Below are 16,704 nucleotides of genomic sequence, written 5' to 3' on the forward strand. Positions count from 1 at the left end.
AACCAGCTGGCCAGAGCACACCAGGAATCAATCAGAATCTGGTTTAACAAGAAAATCCAAACCACTGGAAAACCGGGAAGATAAAGCAAATCGGGATCTGTGGGTGCAGGCACACACACCTGTAGGCATGGGATTTGGAATGCTCTGTGGGGAGATAAAAGGTGGTGTTGAAAATAAAACAATGTCACTTGAAACAAGTAATCAGAGTGCAAGTCCTTATCCAGAGGAGGTAAATGCAGGAGGAATCAGCATTTGCTTCTAGGGCATGGAATAATGGAATAGTTCATGTTGGCAGGGATTATCTGCTCCAAACCTTCTTTTAAAACAGCTGAGCTTGAGCTGATCCCACCACCACCATCCCAGAAGAATCTGGAGGGAGCAGATGCCCTGTCCAACACAGCCTCTACTCCTCTGCAGCTCGAGGATGGGAGATGTCAGCAGCTCCTGGATCCTCTGAGGAAACTAGGATTGCAATCTGGATTTTTCTGTCTGGGCTAATGGGATTTACCCTTCCAAACACCACCAGGAATCCAGGACCTTCTGTTGCCCTGTGTTCCGTGTTAAACCGATGTTTCAATAAATCCCAGTCCTTCACAAAGTGTTCCCAGCACTGTCTCCATGAGGTTCTAGATCTAAGGGACGATGGATAAGGGACAATGTCCCAGCACTTTCTCCATGAGGTTCCAGATCTAAGGGACAGTGGATAAGGGACAATGTCCCTGAGCCTCTGAGCTCCACTGCAGCCCCCACTGGATTTTGACTGGGGAAAGGTATAAGCGCCTCTTGATATTAAAATATCCAGCCTTGTGTCTTTGTCTCCCTCATGGACAGAGCTTTGCCCCATATGGTGCTGTTCCTGGCCTTTCCTTATTGCTGGAAATGGGGGAATGAGACAAAAAACTCAGTTTACGGGGCTTCTAAATCCACTGGGCTTTGCCTTCCTTCAACTATATAAGATCTTTGCCACCTGGTCTTCCTCCCATGTGGCTAATAACCACTCTGAATCCATATTAAGTGACAAATGTGTTATTCCAATGACACTTAATGGGATTTTGGGGGGATGTTATTGGGAACAACCAATTTTAAATCAATCCTTGCGTGCCCACCCTGGTGCTGCTGCCCTGATCTCTGTGCCTGGTCCACAACTGAGCTGTTGAGCATGTGTGGGCCATTAAAAGGAATTTTGTTAGTCATTAATCACCCCAGAGGAGTAAACTGAGTCATCTGCAAACATGTGGAATGATCATCAATAAATCAGGAATGACAGGGAACCAGAAATGGATTTATGGAAGTGCTTTCAACACCTGTTGCTGGCTCCTTTTAACAGTATTTTGATATCTGTCAATGAGTCAGATTTTATTCTGAAGTGTTTCCTTCTAAAACACATTGAATGGTGGTTTTAATCAAGATGAAATGTGGCCTTGCATAAATCAATGTACAAAAAATAAGATCTGCAAGACAGTCATAATCGTATCATGATGACCTCCTTTCAATGAAAAAAATGAAATAAAATAGAGCTGACTGGCATAAATTATACTTTAAAATCAGTTTTTATGGGCTGGTGGAGCCACTGTTGGATGAGGATGGGCTCTGGGAGTGTCCAGGCTCTTGATGCTGCTCTGGGAAAAGAGGCAGGGTAGGATATTCTGGATTACAGGGCTAAGGGCAAAAGCTCAGCACCAAAACTGGGTTCATTCCTTTTTGATCCATCTTCCCTGTCCTTTCCCCTTCCCTCATGGGCTAATGTGGGATCAGATTTCCTTCTGTTTGCTTCATATCTGCCATAGAAATCCTGGAATTCTGTCCTGCATTTTATTATTTCTCTGTCCAGATATCAACCAGGGAGCCCACAGATATTCGCAACCACTCCAGTTCCAGGATTGTCTTCATCACTTTTGGAACAGAACAGGAGGAAAAGGTTCAACCATGAGCCTAAGGAATGACAGAACAGGGTGTCAGGTTGGAGGTTCACCCATGAGCCTAGGGAATGACAGAACAGGGTGCCAGTGGAATTCCCTTCCTGGGATAACCCTGTCAAGTGCTGGCCTTTATCATCTGTTGAACAGCAATTAATTAAACAAATTGGTGGAATTTAGTGAAGCTTTCATGCTGCACTGGAGGAAATAATGGAAAAGAGAAAATGCTGGAGAGAGCAAATTGAAACATCTGTTAGGATTCAAGCGAGGATGGATCCAATGCATGTTGGATCCAAAGGAAATGTCCCCAGGAATAATTTCTCTCTGATGGCAGGACAGGGGCTGTTCCATGGATTAAGTGACCCATGCCTGGTCAGTCTCACTGGTGACCACTGACCAGAACGTTCCTCCCCTTTTCCAAACTGCTGTGGACCTGGAGTGTTGCATTTTCCCCTCATGCATCGTCTAGAGATGTTCCAATTGGAAGCTTGGGTGTCCTGCTCCCAACAGGACTCGGATGAGCCTGGGTGTAGGATCAAGAATCAAGGGTTGGATTTGGGATTACCAGCTCCAGATGGGCTGTGCTTGGAGACAAATCCAGGAGTGGGATGAGCCTGGGTGTAGGATCAAGAATTGAGGGTTGGATTTGGGGTCACCACCCCCAGATGAGCTGTGCTGGGAGAAGAAGCCAGGACTGAGATGAACCTGGATGTAGGATCAAGTATTGAGGGTTGGATTTGAAATCACCAGCCCAGGATGGGCTGTGCTTGGAGAGGAAGCCAGGACTGGGATGAACCTAGGTGTAGGATCAAGAATTGATGGTTGGATTTGGGGTCACCAGCCCTGAATGGGCTGTGCTGGGAAACAAAGCCAGGACTGGGATGAGTCTGGGTATAGGATCAAGAATTCAGGGTTGGATTTGGAATCACCAGCCTGCGAGAAGCTGAGAGGGTTTGACAGCAGCAGAACAGAATTATACGGAATTACTGCAATTGGCTTCCCAGCACAGAGGTTTTTTTTGTTTATTTTGGGTTTTTTATTGCCCATTATGCTGCTCGTCTGTCTCTAATATTCCCAAGATTATGTTTTCATAAACAATTGTGTTTTCAAGCCGTGTGTGGAATCTGTCAGGCTTTATTTGATTATTTCTCCAATAGAGCCCAGGCCCCTTGAAAATCCTCGACCTTTAATTCATTTCCAGCTGCAGAGGCTTTGCTGTGCATAGGAAATTTTGGTCTCCAAGATGAAAAGGGAGAATCAACAGAGTTGTAAGGTCTGGGATTAAATAATCCTTCTCCTTTCTTTAATTCAATAAAGGACTCAGTCTTATCCTGGAGAAAGGGATGTCCCACCCTTGGCATTAGAGTACTTAAAAGGTATTTGGGATGCTGTGCAGGTAATAAATCATGAGGAAGGGGATTTTGCCCATTTATGGGTTGGGATCATGGAATTGGGCTGTTTGGGATGTCCTGGGGGTCTTGCTGGGGATCTCTGTGGTTGGCACAGCACTGCTTGTTTGTGGGAAGGTCCCAAATGCCTCTGAGGTGGATTTTCATGGGGCCAATCCCAGGATTTCATCCTGGTGTGCTTGTGCTGGGTTCTCGCCATGAAAGGAACAAAATTCTTTGGATTTTGGTACCATGTTTTGTGGCTTATTTCTCTGGGGGTAACTAAATCATTCTTGGAAGTCTGTTCTCATTGGTGAGCTCAGAAGTGATCCTCTGGTGATCACTCAGAGGGGATTTTCTTTCTGTCCCTCCATAAATCATCTCAGATGTATCAGCCAGAGTGGGGAGCTCAAGGTTGCTCCCAAACCCAGTGTCTGGGATTTGATGATGCTGCCAACCACGGGGTCACCCCTGCTAGCTCCCAACCTAGGAGTGTGTTGTGCAGGACATTCATGTTTTTAAATTCTTCTCATAGAAACTAACAACAAAAAAGTTTTAAGGCTTTGTGAGTTCTGGAGATTCACTCAACACCTGTGTCAGGGAGCAATCAAATAAATAAATAAATAAATAAATAAATAAATAAATAAATAAATAAATATTACACAGGATGCCAGTGTGTGTGAGGCTGCAGGAGCTGAGTGGGCACCTGGTGTCCCCTCCCTGCCCCAGCAGGGCCATCCCAGAGCCCAGGGCACAGCATTGTGTGCAGCCAGCTGTGCCCCAGCCCCAGGGAGGAGAGCCCCCAGGCCGTGTGGGCAATGTGCTCAGGGCTGGGCACTGCCCAGGGCACAAGTTGTGCCTCCTGTGCAGGGCAATTGCTGGGCTCAGGCCCTGCCCGTGGCTCTGGTGCCATCGCTGGGCCCCGGAGCAGAGCCTGGGCCCTGCTCTGCCCCTCCCTGCAGCCAGGCCCAGCCAGGCCTGAGGGCCCCTCTCAGCTGGGGCTCCTCTCCAGGCTGAGCAGCCCCAGCTCCCTCAGCCTGGCCTGGAAGGGCACCCACATGCTCCAGGCCCTTGCTCAGCTCCAGCAGCTCCTGGCCCTTTCAGGCCCCTTCGCTTTGGGGAGGTTGCCCAGGAGAATGTGAAAAGCTGGTGATTCAGAGGACGTTAAAAACATTTACACCTTATCTTTCTGTTGCCTACATGTAATTCTGAAGGCAGCAAATGATGGTGATCTCTGTGATATGTTCATTTAATGGGGGTGGTTAAAAGGAGGACTGAGTGTTCCAGCAGCAAACAGGGCTGTGCTTGGAGAGGGTTTCAGTGACTCCATGAAAAAGAGATGATTATGATTCTGTCAAGTGCAGCAGAGATCTCTTAGACACAAGATTCCTGCCTTCAGTTGGTCTTGATATGTTGTAAATATCCAATTTGGAGGAAAGAGAGACAACAGACCGTGCATGCAAATGACACTTGTCCCTTATTTACACACTGTGATTTTGACACATTGGCCAGTGTTAAGGATCTCTTTTGAGGCACACTATGAGAATCAATCAAAAAAATCGTTTGATTTTCTACCTTTTGTGAGGTAATGGTCTTTGTTGGACTTTATTCTGGAGCTCCAGGGTTGCAAGGCCAGGTTGGACAGGGCTTGGAGCAATCTGGGACAGTGGAAGGTGTCCCTGCCCATGGCAGGGGTGGCACTGGATGGTTTTAATGTCCCTCCCAACCCAAACCATCCTGGGATTCTGTGGTTCAATCAAGAAGCAGAAAATTCCCTTGGTGCAGTCACTTTGGGTCTATCCAGAGGTTGAAGGATGAGGTTCCATTTCCCATAAAATGTCCTAGACAAAGGGGAAAAAATGTAGGAGAGAAACTCCTTGACAGCAAACTGTTTTGAAGAGGTAATTGCAGAGCAAGCCAAAGACAATTTAATTTCAGCTGTATTGCAAATGCAGGATCATAAAAATCAGTGTTCAGGGCTATGAGGCTTTGCATGACAGCTTTTATCTTTAATCACCGGTGTATTTATATCAAACACAGTGTGGCCCGATGGACCAGGGCAGTGATTGTCCCTCTGTGCTGGCCTGGCTGAGGGACCTTCAGGGTTGTGTCCAGTTCTGGTTCCCAATGCAGGAAGGACATGGAGGGGCTGGAGCGTGTCCAGGGCAGGGAATGGAGCCCCAGGAGGGGCTGAGGGAGCTGGCAAGGGGCTGAGCCTGGAGCAAAGGAGGCTCAGGGGGCCCTTGTGGCTCTGCACAACTCCCTGCCAGGAGGGGACAGCCAGGGGGGGTCGGGCTGTGCTGCCAGGGAACAGGGACAGGACAAGGGGAAAGGGCCTCAGGCTGGGCCAGGGGAGGCTCAGCTGGGACAGCAGCAGCAATTTCTGCATGCAAAGGGTGCTCAGGCCTTGTCAGGGGCTGCCCAGGGAGCTTTGCAGTGCCCAGCCCTGCAGGTGTCCCAGGCAGGGCTGGAGGTGGCACTCAGTGCTCTGGGCTGGGCACAAGGTGGGCACTGGGCACAGCTGGGGCTCCAGGGGCTGGCAGGGATTTTCCAGCCTCAGGGAACCTGGGATTCTGTGATACAACTGTTGGAAAAGCTGGGTGAGTTGGAAGGTAGAAAAGCTCCACTTTGGGACTGCAGGTTAAACTTGATTTGTAAATATGAAGAAATGCCACCTGCTAGATCCAAAATCATCCCATGCCATCCTTCAAGGATTCCAGCAGGAGCAGGTTCCCTCTGTGAGGTGGCTCAGGAGTAGCACAGTGAACTCTGTGCCTCGAGATGAGCTACCAGAACTGTGCCTGCCCAACCTTCACTGAGGTTCCCAGACTGGCTGCTGCTTCTGCTGAGCCCTAGTGGCTCTCAGGGAGCAATTGTCCTTTTCAAAATGAATCATCTTGGGTAAATTCATGTGGAACGGGAGGAGGGGGTTCACATACCTGCTGATGACTCTCCCTCCCTCTCATTCTGACATCAACAATAGAATTTTTTTCTTTTAAATCAGTCCCATCTCCCCAGTGACTGCCACAGGAGATGCAGTAGGAGGGCTCTGTGTGATAATGAACCCCTGTCAGGGATTGAGACAGGCATTGACAGAGCAAGGCAAAACACTCCTCCAGAGTTCCTGCTCTGTTTATTGAACACAAACAGAGCCTGGGCTGAAGGAGGGCGCCTGCAAGTGTTCGAAACCACTCAGATGTGGTGGGTAGGAAAGGTTAATGATGGACATGGCTGTCGCAGACATCTTTTATGAAAAATCCTTTCCTTAAGATTTTTCCTCCTGAGAAGCTGAGAGGCCTCAGGAACAAAATGTAAACATTGATTATCTGCTGCTGTGGAATGCAACAGGTGGGTCTGTGATTGGCCCATGTTGGATGTTTGTAATTAATGGCCAATCACAGTCAGCTGGCTCGGACACAGAGCCTGAGCCACAAACCTTTGTTATCATTCTTTGCTATTCTATTCTTAGCTAAGCATTCTGATGAAACCTTTTCTTCTATTCTTTCAGTATAGTTTTAATGTAATATATATCATAAAATAATACATCAAGCCTTCTGAAACATGGAGTCAGATCCTCGTCTGTTCCCCAGTCCGAAAACCCCTGTAAACACCGTCACACATGGCAGAATTGGACTCTGCTCTTGGAGGTCTTTCCAGCCTTTTTGAGACTTTTGAGATCATTTCAGGTTCTCCTCAGGGACACTGAGAGTTCTGGTCTCTTGTTGTCAGCAGATCCCTTGGTATCCTTTCAGCACAAGAGGGAAAAATGCAAATCTTGGGATTTGATTTGCTTCAGGATTTGCTCATCAGGGCTAAGATCAGTTCTGCTTCTCTCCTGTTTTCCTGTTTGTAGCAGGGCTTAGGATATAAACAGATCCCTGAAAACAAATGTCCCACAACCTTCTTTCAGGATTTTATTTCTCTGATAAGGGCTGTGTAATGAGTGGCAGAGTGTTCAAACTGTGGCTGTTCCATTTTCACCTTCTCCAAAATGAGTAATTGTGAATTGTTTACTGCCTGTGTGGCTATAGCACAGCAGACAAATCATCTGCAGTACCTGCTGAGCAAATCTCTTTCCTCTTCCTGAGACTTCTGCTCCATGAGGTGCTTCCAAGGCCAACACAAAGTGAAATTAATGCGAATGTGAGTGGCTGTCATCCTCCCTGTCCCTTCCTCCTGGTTCTCTAATATTCTTTGAGCTGTGTCCTGTTATGGGTCCTCATAGCCAGAGAGTCCTGGAGGGGCTGGAGCATGTCCAGGGAAGGGAATGGAGCTGGGGAAGGGTTCAGGTGTGAATTTCTGCATGGAAAAGGTGCTCAGGCCTTGGCAGGGGCTGCCCAGGGAGCTTTGCAGTGCCCAGCCCTGCAGGTGTCCCAGGAAGGGCTGGAGGTGGCACTCAGTGCTCTGGGCTGGGGACAAGGTGGGGATCGTGGGGCACAGCTGGGGCTCCAGGGGCTGGCAGGGATTTTCCAGCCTCAGTAATTCCATGAATACAAGCAAAAACCAGCCTGGACTTAGCAGTGACCTGTGTGAGTTGGGAAGGACTGAGGTTTTTGGAGAAATAGAAATATCTATTTCTCAAAAAACCTCAGTCCTTCCCCAGCCTGGGACAGTGGAAGGTGTCTCTGCCACAGCAGGGGTGGCACTGGATAGGCTTTAATGTCCCTTCCAACCCCAGCCACTCTGATTCTATGAAGTGATGCCATGACCCTGATGGAGGCAGCATTCCTTCCCTGACACAACAGTGGGAGGCTGCCTGTACAGCTTCAGTTGTCCAAACCACCATTTTTTGGTGATATCCCAAATCAAGGATCAGCTGGTGCTGATCAGATTGTAGCCTCAGTTCTTTTGGAGCTGAGACAGAGCAGTAGGACGTCCCAAGTGTGCTAAAGAGGGACATTTGCATTTTTCAGCCTTCACTCCAGCTGGGTGCCAAAAAAAAAGTTTCAGGGAACTCAGACAGCCTTAATTTCATTTTACTGTAGTGTTGGAGTCTGGAGCTCTGCTTACTCGAGGCACAAAGCAGTGACAACAACAGCAATTGTGATGGTGCCAAGCAGCAATAAAAGCGAGAGGTTTTGTTCCAGGCTTAACCCAGGAGAAACATCTGCCACCGAGCTGGATGAGCACCCTCACTGAACACCCTTCACAACTTTGGGAATGAGTCTTGAAAGGGATTTAGAGAGTGAATGGCCGCTTTTGTATCCTGGAGGCAGAGCAGAGCCAGCAGCCCTGCGGGCTGTGGTGTGTGTCAGAAGATAAATGTCCTGTCAGAGCTGGCAGGGACTGAGGCTGCAAACAACACCTTGGGCCACAGCCAGCACCGCCTGGAAACCCTTGCTGCTTCCTCAGGAGCCATCCCATGGGATGGACCACAGGCATGAGTCCAGGATGGACCACAGGCATGAATCCAGGATGGATCACAGGCACAAATGCAAGCGTGGCTCATGGCGACGTTGCTTCTACCTGGAAGTTGGGAGCAGCTTGGTGGCTGCATCCCCAGGGATGGTGCCATGACCTTTGGGTTGTGCATGTCCCTGCATGGCATGTTTCAGCACAGCTGCTTTCCCTGAGTTTGGCAGCTGGTGCTCTCTGGGAAAATGTGTCACGTTTGGAGCCAACTCCAGACAGGGAGCAATTCTGCAGGGGAAATTCTCCTGGCTCCAGACACTGCCATCATCCCTGCACAATGCTCCATGGCTGAGCAGTGGGGAATGCAGCCAGGAGAATGTCACCTCTCCTCCTGCCCCTGCTCACTGTCCAGGATGTAGGGACAGGGATGAGGAGAAGGTTCCTCATCCCGTTCCCTGCCATGGCAGTTGTGCTCTCCTGATAAAACGCTGCTTGTGGTTAAATCAAAATCATCCAGTTTATTGCATTATCTGTTAAAACTCAAATCCTGGAGCTAGGGGTCTGCTTTGCCTCCTTGTTTGCTGCCTCTGTAGGGTGGCCTGGATCCACCCTTGATAGGCTGTGCTTTGCCTATAAAATAGACATAAATAATTTGCTTTTCATACTTTTTTACACAAGTGTCACCTTCAAGAACTTTGATGACTGCAGGTGGGCAGGAGGTCAGTTGTGAATATCCATTCCATCCCCAGCTGGATTCCATAGCCTCATCCAGGGAGTAGATTCAGGGCAGGTGCAGAAATTACTCCTCATTAGGTGGAATAAGAAGCAGCTGGAGAAAATCCCTTATAAGGACTGGGTGAGCTGAGTGGAAGGAGCCCCATTGTGCTGGGAGAGGATGGTGGGCTGCTCTTGTTTCTTCTACAATCAAATTCTAATCATTAAACTGGAAAAAACTTCCAAGATCATCAAGTCCAGCTCTTTCTGGGCAAAATGAGAGGTGGTTGTGGAACAGGTGAAGTCCTTCACTCGTGGTAGTTGTGCTCTCCTGATAAAATGCTGCATGTGGAGGGATTAAAATCAGCCAGTTTACTGCATTTTCTCTTAAAACTCAATTCCTGGAGCCAGGGATCTGCTTTGCGTCCTTGTTTGCTGCCTCTGTAGGGTGGCCTGGATCTTCCTGAGGATTCTGGGCTGTATTTTGCTCGTCAAATAGGCATAAATAATTTGCTCTCCATGCTTTTTTACACCAATATTCCCTTTAAGAACTTTGAGGACTGCAGGTGGGCAGGAGGTCAGCTGTGAATATCCATTCCATCCCCAGCTGGATTCCATAGCCTCATCCAGGGAGTGGATTCAGGGCAGGTGCAGAAATTACTCCTCATTAGGTGGAATAAGAAGCAGCTGGAGAAAATCCCTTATAAGGGCAGAAGGAACCTCATTGTGCTGGGAGAGGTCGGTGAGCTGCTCTTGTTTTGTCTATAATCAAATTTCAATCATTAAACTGGAAAAAACTTCCAAGATCGTCAAATCTAGCTCTTCCTGGGCAAAGTGAGAGATGGTTGTGGAACAAGAAGAACAAGTGAAGTCCTTGTACTGCAGGTAGGGAGAAAAGTCACAAGTTTCAGTCTTTGCTGCAGACTTTCAGTGTTTTGCCAGAGGATAATATCTGTTTTGCCAGCTGTAGCACTGTTACTGTCTGGAGTGGATGTTTAAAAAACTTCATTATTGATGGGATTTAAGGAGCAGTGGGAGGAGAACTTGGTGGAGAAAGTCCGGGTTTGTTTGACCCTGCTTTGTTGGACAGAACAATTGTTTCTTGAACAGCTGGAGCAGTGTTTGTTGTGATTTTTTTTTTTCACCCTAAACCCATCCCAGCTCAAGGGCTGAATGTTTGCCCTTCTATACCTTTTTCACACAGTTGTAGAAAGGGAAATACAATTTTCCTGCCTCTTGCTGTGGTGATCAAAGATTCCCTGTGAGGTTTTCTGCTCCCATTTGCCTCCTTCCCATGTGTTTTCCCACTTGCAGCAATTTGCAGCTCGGCTGTTATGCTCAAGGCTCTCCCTGGAGAGCTGAGGCTCCATTTGCCTTTCAGGGCAAGTACCCACCTGGAAATAATCATGGAAACACTTATTTTGCACACAAGTCCCTCAAAAATCCAGGCAGTTCTTGGAGGGAATCAAGACTCTGTTTTATGAATCCATTTAATATTTTCCTGTGGAGAGCAGAGGGAGGTTTTTATTGACCTCAAAAATCAAATCGTCCTTTCTTCTTTTCAAAGAAACTCAAATATTTGGCTGTTTTGTCACTTCTGGCTGTTTAGGGGAATTCTGGCCTGCCACAAATCCCCCTAAATCTGGGATATTGATGGTGTAATTCCATGATATGTAAATCTGGGATATTGGTGGTGTAATTCTATCATATGTTTGAAGTTTGTTTTGTCAGCAAATTGCTTTTCCTATTATTTGCTCTATTACAGAGTTGAAGTTTTAGGCTTTTCTCGTGGTAAGAGTTGGAATTTAAAAACTTAGGGCCTATTTGTCTGTTTTTTAATGGATTTCGTCTATAATAGATGCCTTTCACTACCCTCCCTTGGATTTCACAGGCATAATTATCCATTAAAAAATACTCTGTGGTGAGTTCCCCCCAATTTGGGAGTTTAAGGGTGCAAAGATCTGACCACTTGTCCAAGGCTGTTATCTTCTTCCATAAGTTCATTCCTCATTTGGGAATGCTAGAATTGATGTAATGAATTTTCATTTTATGCTTAGGCCTTGCTGTCACAGGATTCCTGTCCAGTTGTTTGCTTGCTCCTATTACAATGTGGGCCCACGTGCTCCCGGTAATAAAAATGTTCTTCCTAAGGAAAAAAAGCTGTTGTTGAGAGCATGAAAGGTGATATTTTCTGCATTTATCAGCTCAGATTTCTCTTATAATTAAATAGATTCAATTGAAATTATTTTTTTAATGAAATGGAAGGATTGGCCTAAATAATTTAGCCTGGCCATGGGCACTTCCAGGGGCAGCTACAGCTTCTCTGGGCCATGCTGTAGTTTGGGTTAAATTTTTGTTGTGTCTGTGTGTTTCCTTCAGCATCACCTGGGGAAATTGATGGATCTCAGGTTTTTATAGAAAAGAGTATGAGAAACCAGAGTAGTGCAAATCACAGGGTGATTGAGGATGGGAGAGACATCTGGAGGTCCTATCATACAGGTTGCCATGGGGCATGTCCTGATGGTTTTTGGGTCTTTGCAAGGAGGTCAATTGCACAAGGAGGACAATTCCACAGCCTTCTGGGTTCTAAGGCAGTGGAGATTCAGCTTCAAAGTCAGGATACTCCCTGCAGCTTTGGACACCCAAACTTGTGTCCCCCATCCTGCTCCAGACTGGTTTGGGTGCAGTCCTGTGGGTCCTGGCTCAGAGGGCTCTTTATGGCTGCATCACTTTCCCATTCCAGCCTGGCCTGGGCAGCCTTTGCAGAGGGAATTGCTGCCAAACAAGTGACAAAGTCACCTTTTTGGCTGAAGAAAAGGCACAAATTTGGCTGTGAAACCACCAGGGAAATGTTCAGAAACCCCCTGAGAGCTTGGATGGGGACTCAGTGCTGCAGAGCTCTGTGCTTTGTCCATCCAGGGGTGGTTTCACTCTTCTCTCTGGGGCTGCTTCCCTGATCAACCTTTTTTTGGGTTGCAGTTTATTTCTGGGGGGCTGAAGCAGAGCAGGAAGGAATATGACTGAGCAGGCTCGTGGCACACAGGAATTCCAGTGGATCCTGAATGGATCCTGTTGCAATAAGGTAGAAAAATCATAAAGGCCTCATAAAGTCAAGCCTGCTCCTAAAATCAGTGGCTGGCCTTGTCAGGCTAGCCCTTTGCAACTTCCCATGTGAAGCAATCCTGGTGTGAGCAGTTCATGAACATAACAATCTATTCCTGGGTGAAAAACAACCAGCACCTGTATAAATTATTTTTGCACCATTAGATAGTTTTAATTTTTCTATCTCTCACAAAAAACTTTTCCTGCATTCCGCACTGAGAGTTTGAGTGACCAATCAATACAGAATAACAACCTTTTAATAACCAATAAAGTAATAGGTAAGAAAGCTACTGACCAATTAGAATCCAACACAAGGTCTATAAAACTGTATAAAAAGGAGTTATGTGACTAAAGATGGGTCTTTTTTGACCATGAAGAAAATGGAGTCCATGTGATTTATTCCTATGGATTACCAGCTCTAGGGATGGCTCTCCAGAGGTTTATCCCAGAGGTCTCCCATCATCACCAAATGCATCCTGCAGCTTTCTATTATATTTTTTACCCTGTTCAGCCCCAGAGCATGAAGGAGGAGTCTCAGGAAGACAGAGAGGAGGAAAGCAGCTGGATGTGTGCCCTGTGTAAAGGGATCCATTAATGGAGGTTTCTTTTCTATTGCAGCGTTCCCACATTCCAGAGCCTTCCTGAGGAGATCCTCAGCAAGCTTGCAGATGTTCTGGAAGAGGTAAGAGCTTTGAATATTGAGATTTCATGAGCTCAGAACCTTCTGCTGGCAATATGCAGCCTCTTCTTTTTCCCCCCAAAGAGCAGCTCCCCAGTTCAGCACCCAAGGAAAGCCATGAGAGGAGTTGTGGGGAAAATTAATCTAGTTTTGAATAGGGTTTATATATTTTTAATTGGATTTTTATCCAATCAATCATTTCCTGTGGTGTCCAGAAGGGAATGAGCTTCTCCAGCCTCTGGGTGAGTGGTGGGGAGGAGGGGAATGTGAAAAGTGTCCCATCTAATCTGAAATGAGACCAGGTTATGTTGGAGGGTATTTTAAAAGTGTTGTGGAAAAGGTGCTCTGCAAAGAGTTGCAGCAGTGTTGAGATGTTGGGGTCAAGTTGGGCTTTAACTGGGGTCTTGTTAGGATCAGGCTTTTAATAAGTCCATTTCAAACAACAAAGAAATCACCCACAATACACCAACCAAAACAAACCTCTGGAAAAAAAAACACAAAAAACCTTACAAGCCCCTCAAACTGCAAAAAACCCTAAGCTGCACCCTACCAAAAATACCCAAACCCCCCAGCCTTGCCCTATAAACAGATGTAAAATATTTGGGTCATTTCACAGTTTCCCCCCATATTTTATTCCCATAACACTCCCTTCTGAGCCTGAGGAATTCAATATCCCAGAAAGTCGTTAATAAACCCTTCCAAAAGGTGATTTAAGTGCAGGGAATGAGTGTGTGGCAGTAATTTATTTCATTCCTGCTGGCTTTTCTTCATCCCTGCCTCTCCATCAGGGAAGATGTTCCCGTGGATTTGGAGGAAAAGCGCTGCTGACATCAGAGTTGATTTGAATTCCTTTTTTTCTGAGCTTTGCTGGGGTGTTGTTCCTTCTCTGCCTTTTTATTTAGTGCCCGGATAAATTCTGTGGCTCCAACAAATCAGCTGTTTGTCACCCTGAATAATTGCAGATAAGCTTTATTCCTTTTACTGCCAGGGAATGCTCTGATTTAAGGAAAAAAAAAAAAGGATATGAATTCCCTCTGCTGTAAATTCCATCTGCCTATCTCAAAACCCCACTCCCAATGAGAATTTGCTTGGATCACATCACCAGCATTAAGCTCCTTATCAAGAGTTAAGGAGGAGAATAAAGTCTATAAAACTTTTCCAGAAACACTTCAAGTTTTGTGGCAGCTGGGGGAAAAAAATTCTTAATAAATATCAGTGAAGAAATGAGGCACAAAAGCAGCATTTATGGGGAATAAATCTGGATTGTTAGGGTGGATGCTCCCAGTTTTCTCTTTGGAATGAGTGTTATTTTCTCTGGGTTTGTCTAGGATTGAATAGGCTGTGTTCTGCATAAATTAAAAATAAAAAGTCACTCTCAAATCTGTGTATTTAGATATAAGCTCCCACCTGGCTACAGTCCCCTTTCCATAGGTTACACCTGTGAAATATTGAAAAACCCCTCTGGATCATGGGATTGTTAATATTCCGTGGAAAAACGTGTCTGGTGATTCACACAGGGCTTATCTGGGTGGCACCAACATGGCCAATAATTTCAGTCTTTATGGATAATTGCATTTAGCAAATGGAATTAAACTGCTGGAGGAAGTAGGATGGGGAGTCTGTTCCTGGCATGGCTGAGGAGTGGGATGAGCTTTTGGTGGGCCTGGGCAGTGCTCAGAGACTTGGGCTGGCATTTCCTCCTCTCCCTCTTTTCTCCCCTTCGTTTTTATTTGGGTTTTGTGGCACAAAATCAGGATTTCTTTCGCATCCTTAAGTTGCTTCACATTCTGGCAGTGCTTTTCCTTGTTAAGGATATTTGCTGTGCCATTCAAATGTAAAACTTGTAGGATTTGTGTCTCAAATCAGGTATTAAGGTACTGATAAATGTAATTAAGGTTCCTTGACCTCTTCTCCTCTGAAGCCACTTCCAGGTATTCATGATTTTGTAATTTTCCATTTGATCTCACATTCTGCATTGTGCCTACCTACAGCTGATTCTTCTCAATTTTGTTCCCCAGCTCCAAATTCCTACTCCTGTTGAAAGGAAGGATCCCTTTGCCTGGATGTCAGGGATGGAGCTGTTACCTGCCTGAACATCTGCCCCAGCTCCACAGAATTGGGGTTTTTCAGGGAAAGGGAAAGAGGCAGGAACTCGGAGAGCTGGAGGCAGCTGGAATAACTAATCCCACACTGGTTTGGGGTGGAAGGGACAATAAGGATCATCCCATTCCACCCCTGCCATGGCAGGGACACCTTCCACTGTCCCAGGCTGCTCCAGCCTGGCCTTGGGCACTGCCAGGGATCCAGGGGCAGCCACAGCTGCTCTGGGCACCCTGTGCCAGGGCCTGCCCACCCTGCCAGGGAACAATTCCTAATTCCCAATGTCCCATCCAGCCCTGCCCTCTGGCACTGGCAGCCATTCCCTGTGTCCTGTCCCTCCATCCCTTGTCCCCAGTCCCTCTCCAGCTCTCCTGGAGCCCCTTTAGGCCCTGGCAGGGGCTCTGAGCTCTCCCTGGAGCCTTCTCCAGGTGAGCACCCTCAGCTCTCCCAGCCTGGCTCCAGCCCTGGAGCAGCTCCATGACCTCCTCTGGATTTGCTCCAGGTGCTGTTGGTGCCCCAGACAGAATTTAAAGTTCTGTGGCTGCAGATGCACAGGAGGAGATGGAATTAAGGTCTCGTTGGCATTTTCAACCCAGGCCTCTTCATCTGCATTTCCTAATCCCGTTCCTTGGCTGTTTGGGATTTAGCCTGGTAATCCATGGGAGATGTTGTGTGTAGGAATCTGAGCAGCTGGAACAGCAGAGACAGTGACAAAGGCACTGAGATTTGCTTACAAAACCCTGCAGATCAGTTTCTTGTGCAGATAATGTCAGGTGTAAACCACGTCACATGGATTTGCCTCCTTTGTTGTGTATCCAGAGTTTGAGACAGCTTTGATATTTATGTGTGTATGATCATGATATTTTCTGAAAAATCCCTTTGCCAGGATTTCTTCTCTTGCGAAGCCTCAGCTTCTCCCCGTTTTGCTGCTTTGGAATGTGAATTGTTTTTAATTAATGACCAATCACAGCCAGCTGTGTTGGACTCTGAGTCAGTCACGAGTTTTTATTATTCATTCTTGTTAAGCCTTCTGTAAGTATCCTTTCTCTATTCTTTAGTGTAGTTTAGTATAGCATTCTTTAATATAATATCATAAAATAATAAATCAGCCTTCTGAGAACTTGGGAGTCAGATTCTCATCTCTCACCTCGTCCTGGGGACCTCACAAACACCACATGTATGTATATTTATGGATTATTGTTGGGTGTATAGAAATTTAAAGTGGTCCAGGCCAGGCTGGACAGGGTTTGGAGCAGTGTGGGACAGTGGAAGGTGTCCCTGCCCGTGGCACAGGGATGGACTTTAAAGTCCCTTCCAATCCAAACCATTCTGTGATTTTCTGACAATACTTTATACCACATTGAAATATATAATATTTATCTATCATAAATATAATATATCTATTATAGATAAATATTATATATAATATTTATGATTATATATAATAAATATA

General features: G+C 46.4%; 1 protein-coding gene across 2 annotated transcripts in view; it reads left to right on the top strand.

Moving 5' to 3' along the window:
- PRKG1 (protein kinase cGMP-dependent 1) overlaps nt 1-16,704 on the top strand; it is a 351,680-nt gene that overhangs the window by 226,980 nt on the left and 107,996 nt on the right. The window contains exons 1-2 of one of the 2 annotated variants that reach the window (XM_058810053.1): nt 10,079-10,255; nt 13,091-13,154. In XM_058810053.1, coding sequence (XP_058666036.1) covers nt 10,212-10,255; nt 13,091-13,154 — 108 coding nt within the window. In that variant the 5' untranslated portion in view covers nt 10,079-10,211. Of the gene's footprint in view, nt 1-10,078; nt 10,256-13,090; nt 13,155-16,704 lie in introns of those variants that run through there. The other variant, XM_058810052.1, reaches the window with a different exon arrangement.

This window comes from Ammospiza caudacuta, chromosome 9, assembly GCF_027887145.1.
Source record: "Ammospiza caudacuta isolate bAmmCau1 chromosome 9, bAmmCau1.pri, whole genome shotgun sequence".
NCBI lineage: Eukaryota > Metazoa > Chordata > Aves > Passeriformes > Passerellidae > Ammospiza > Ammospiza caudacuta.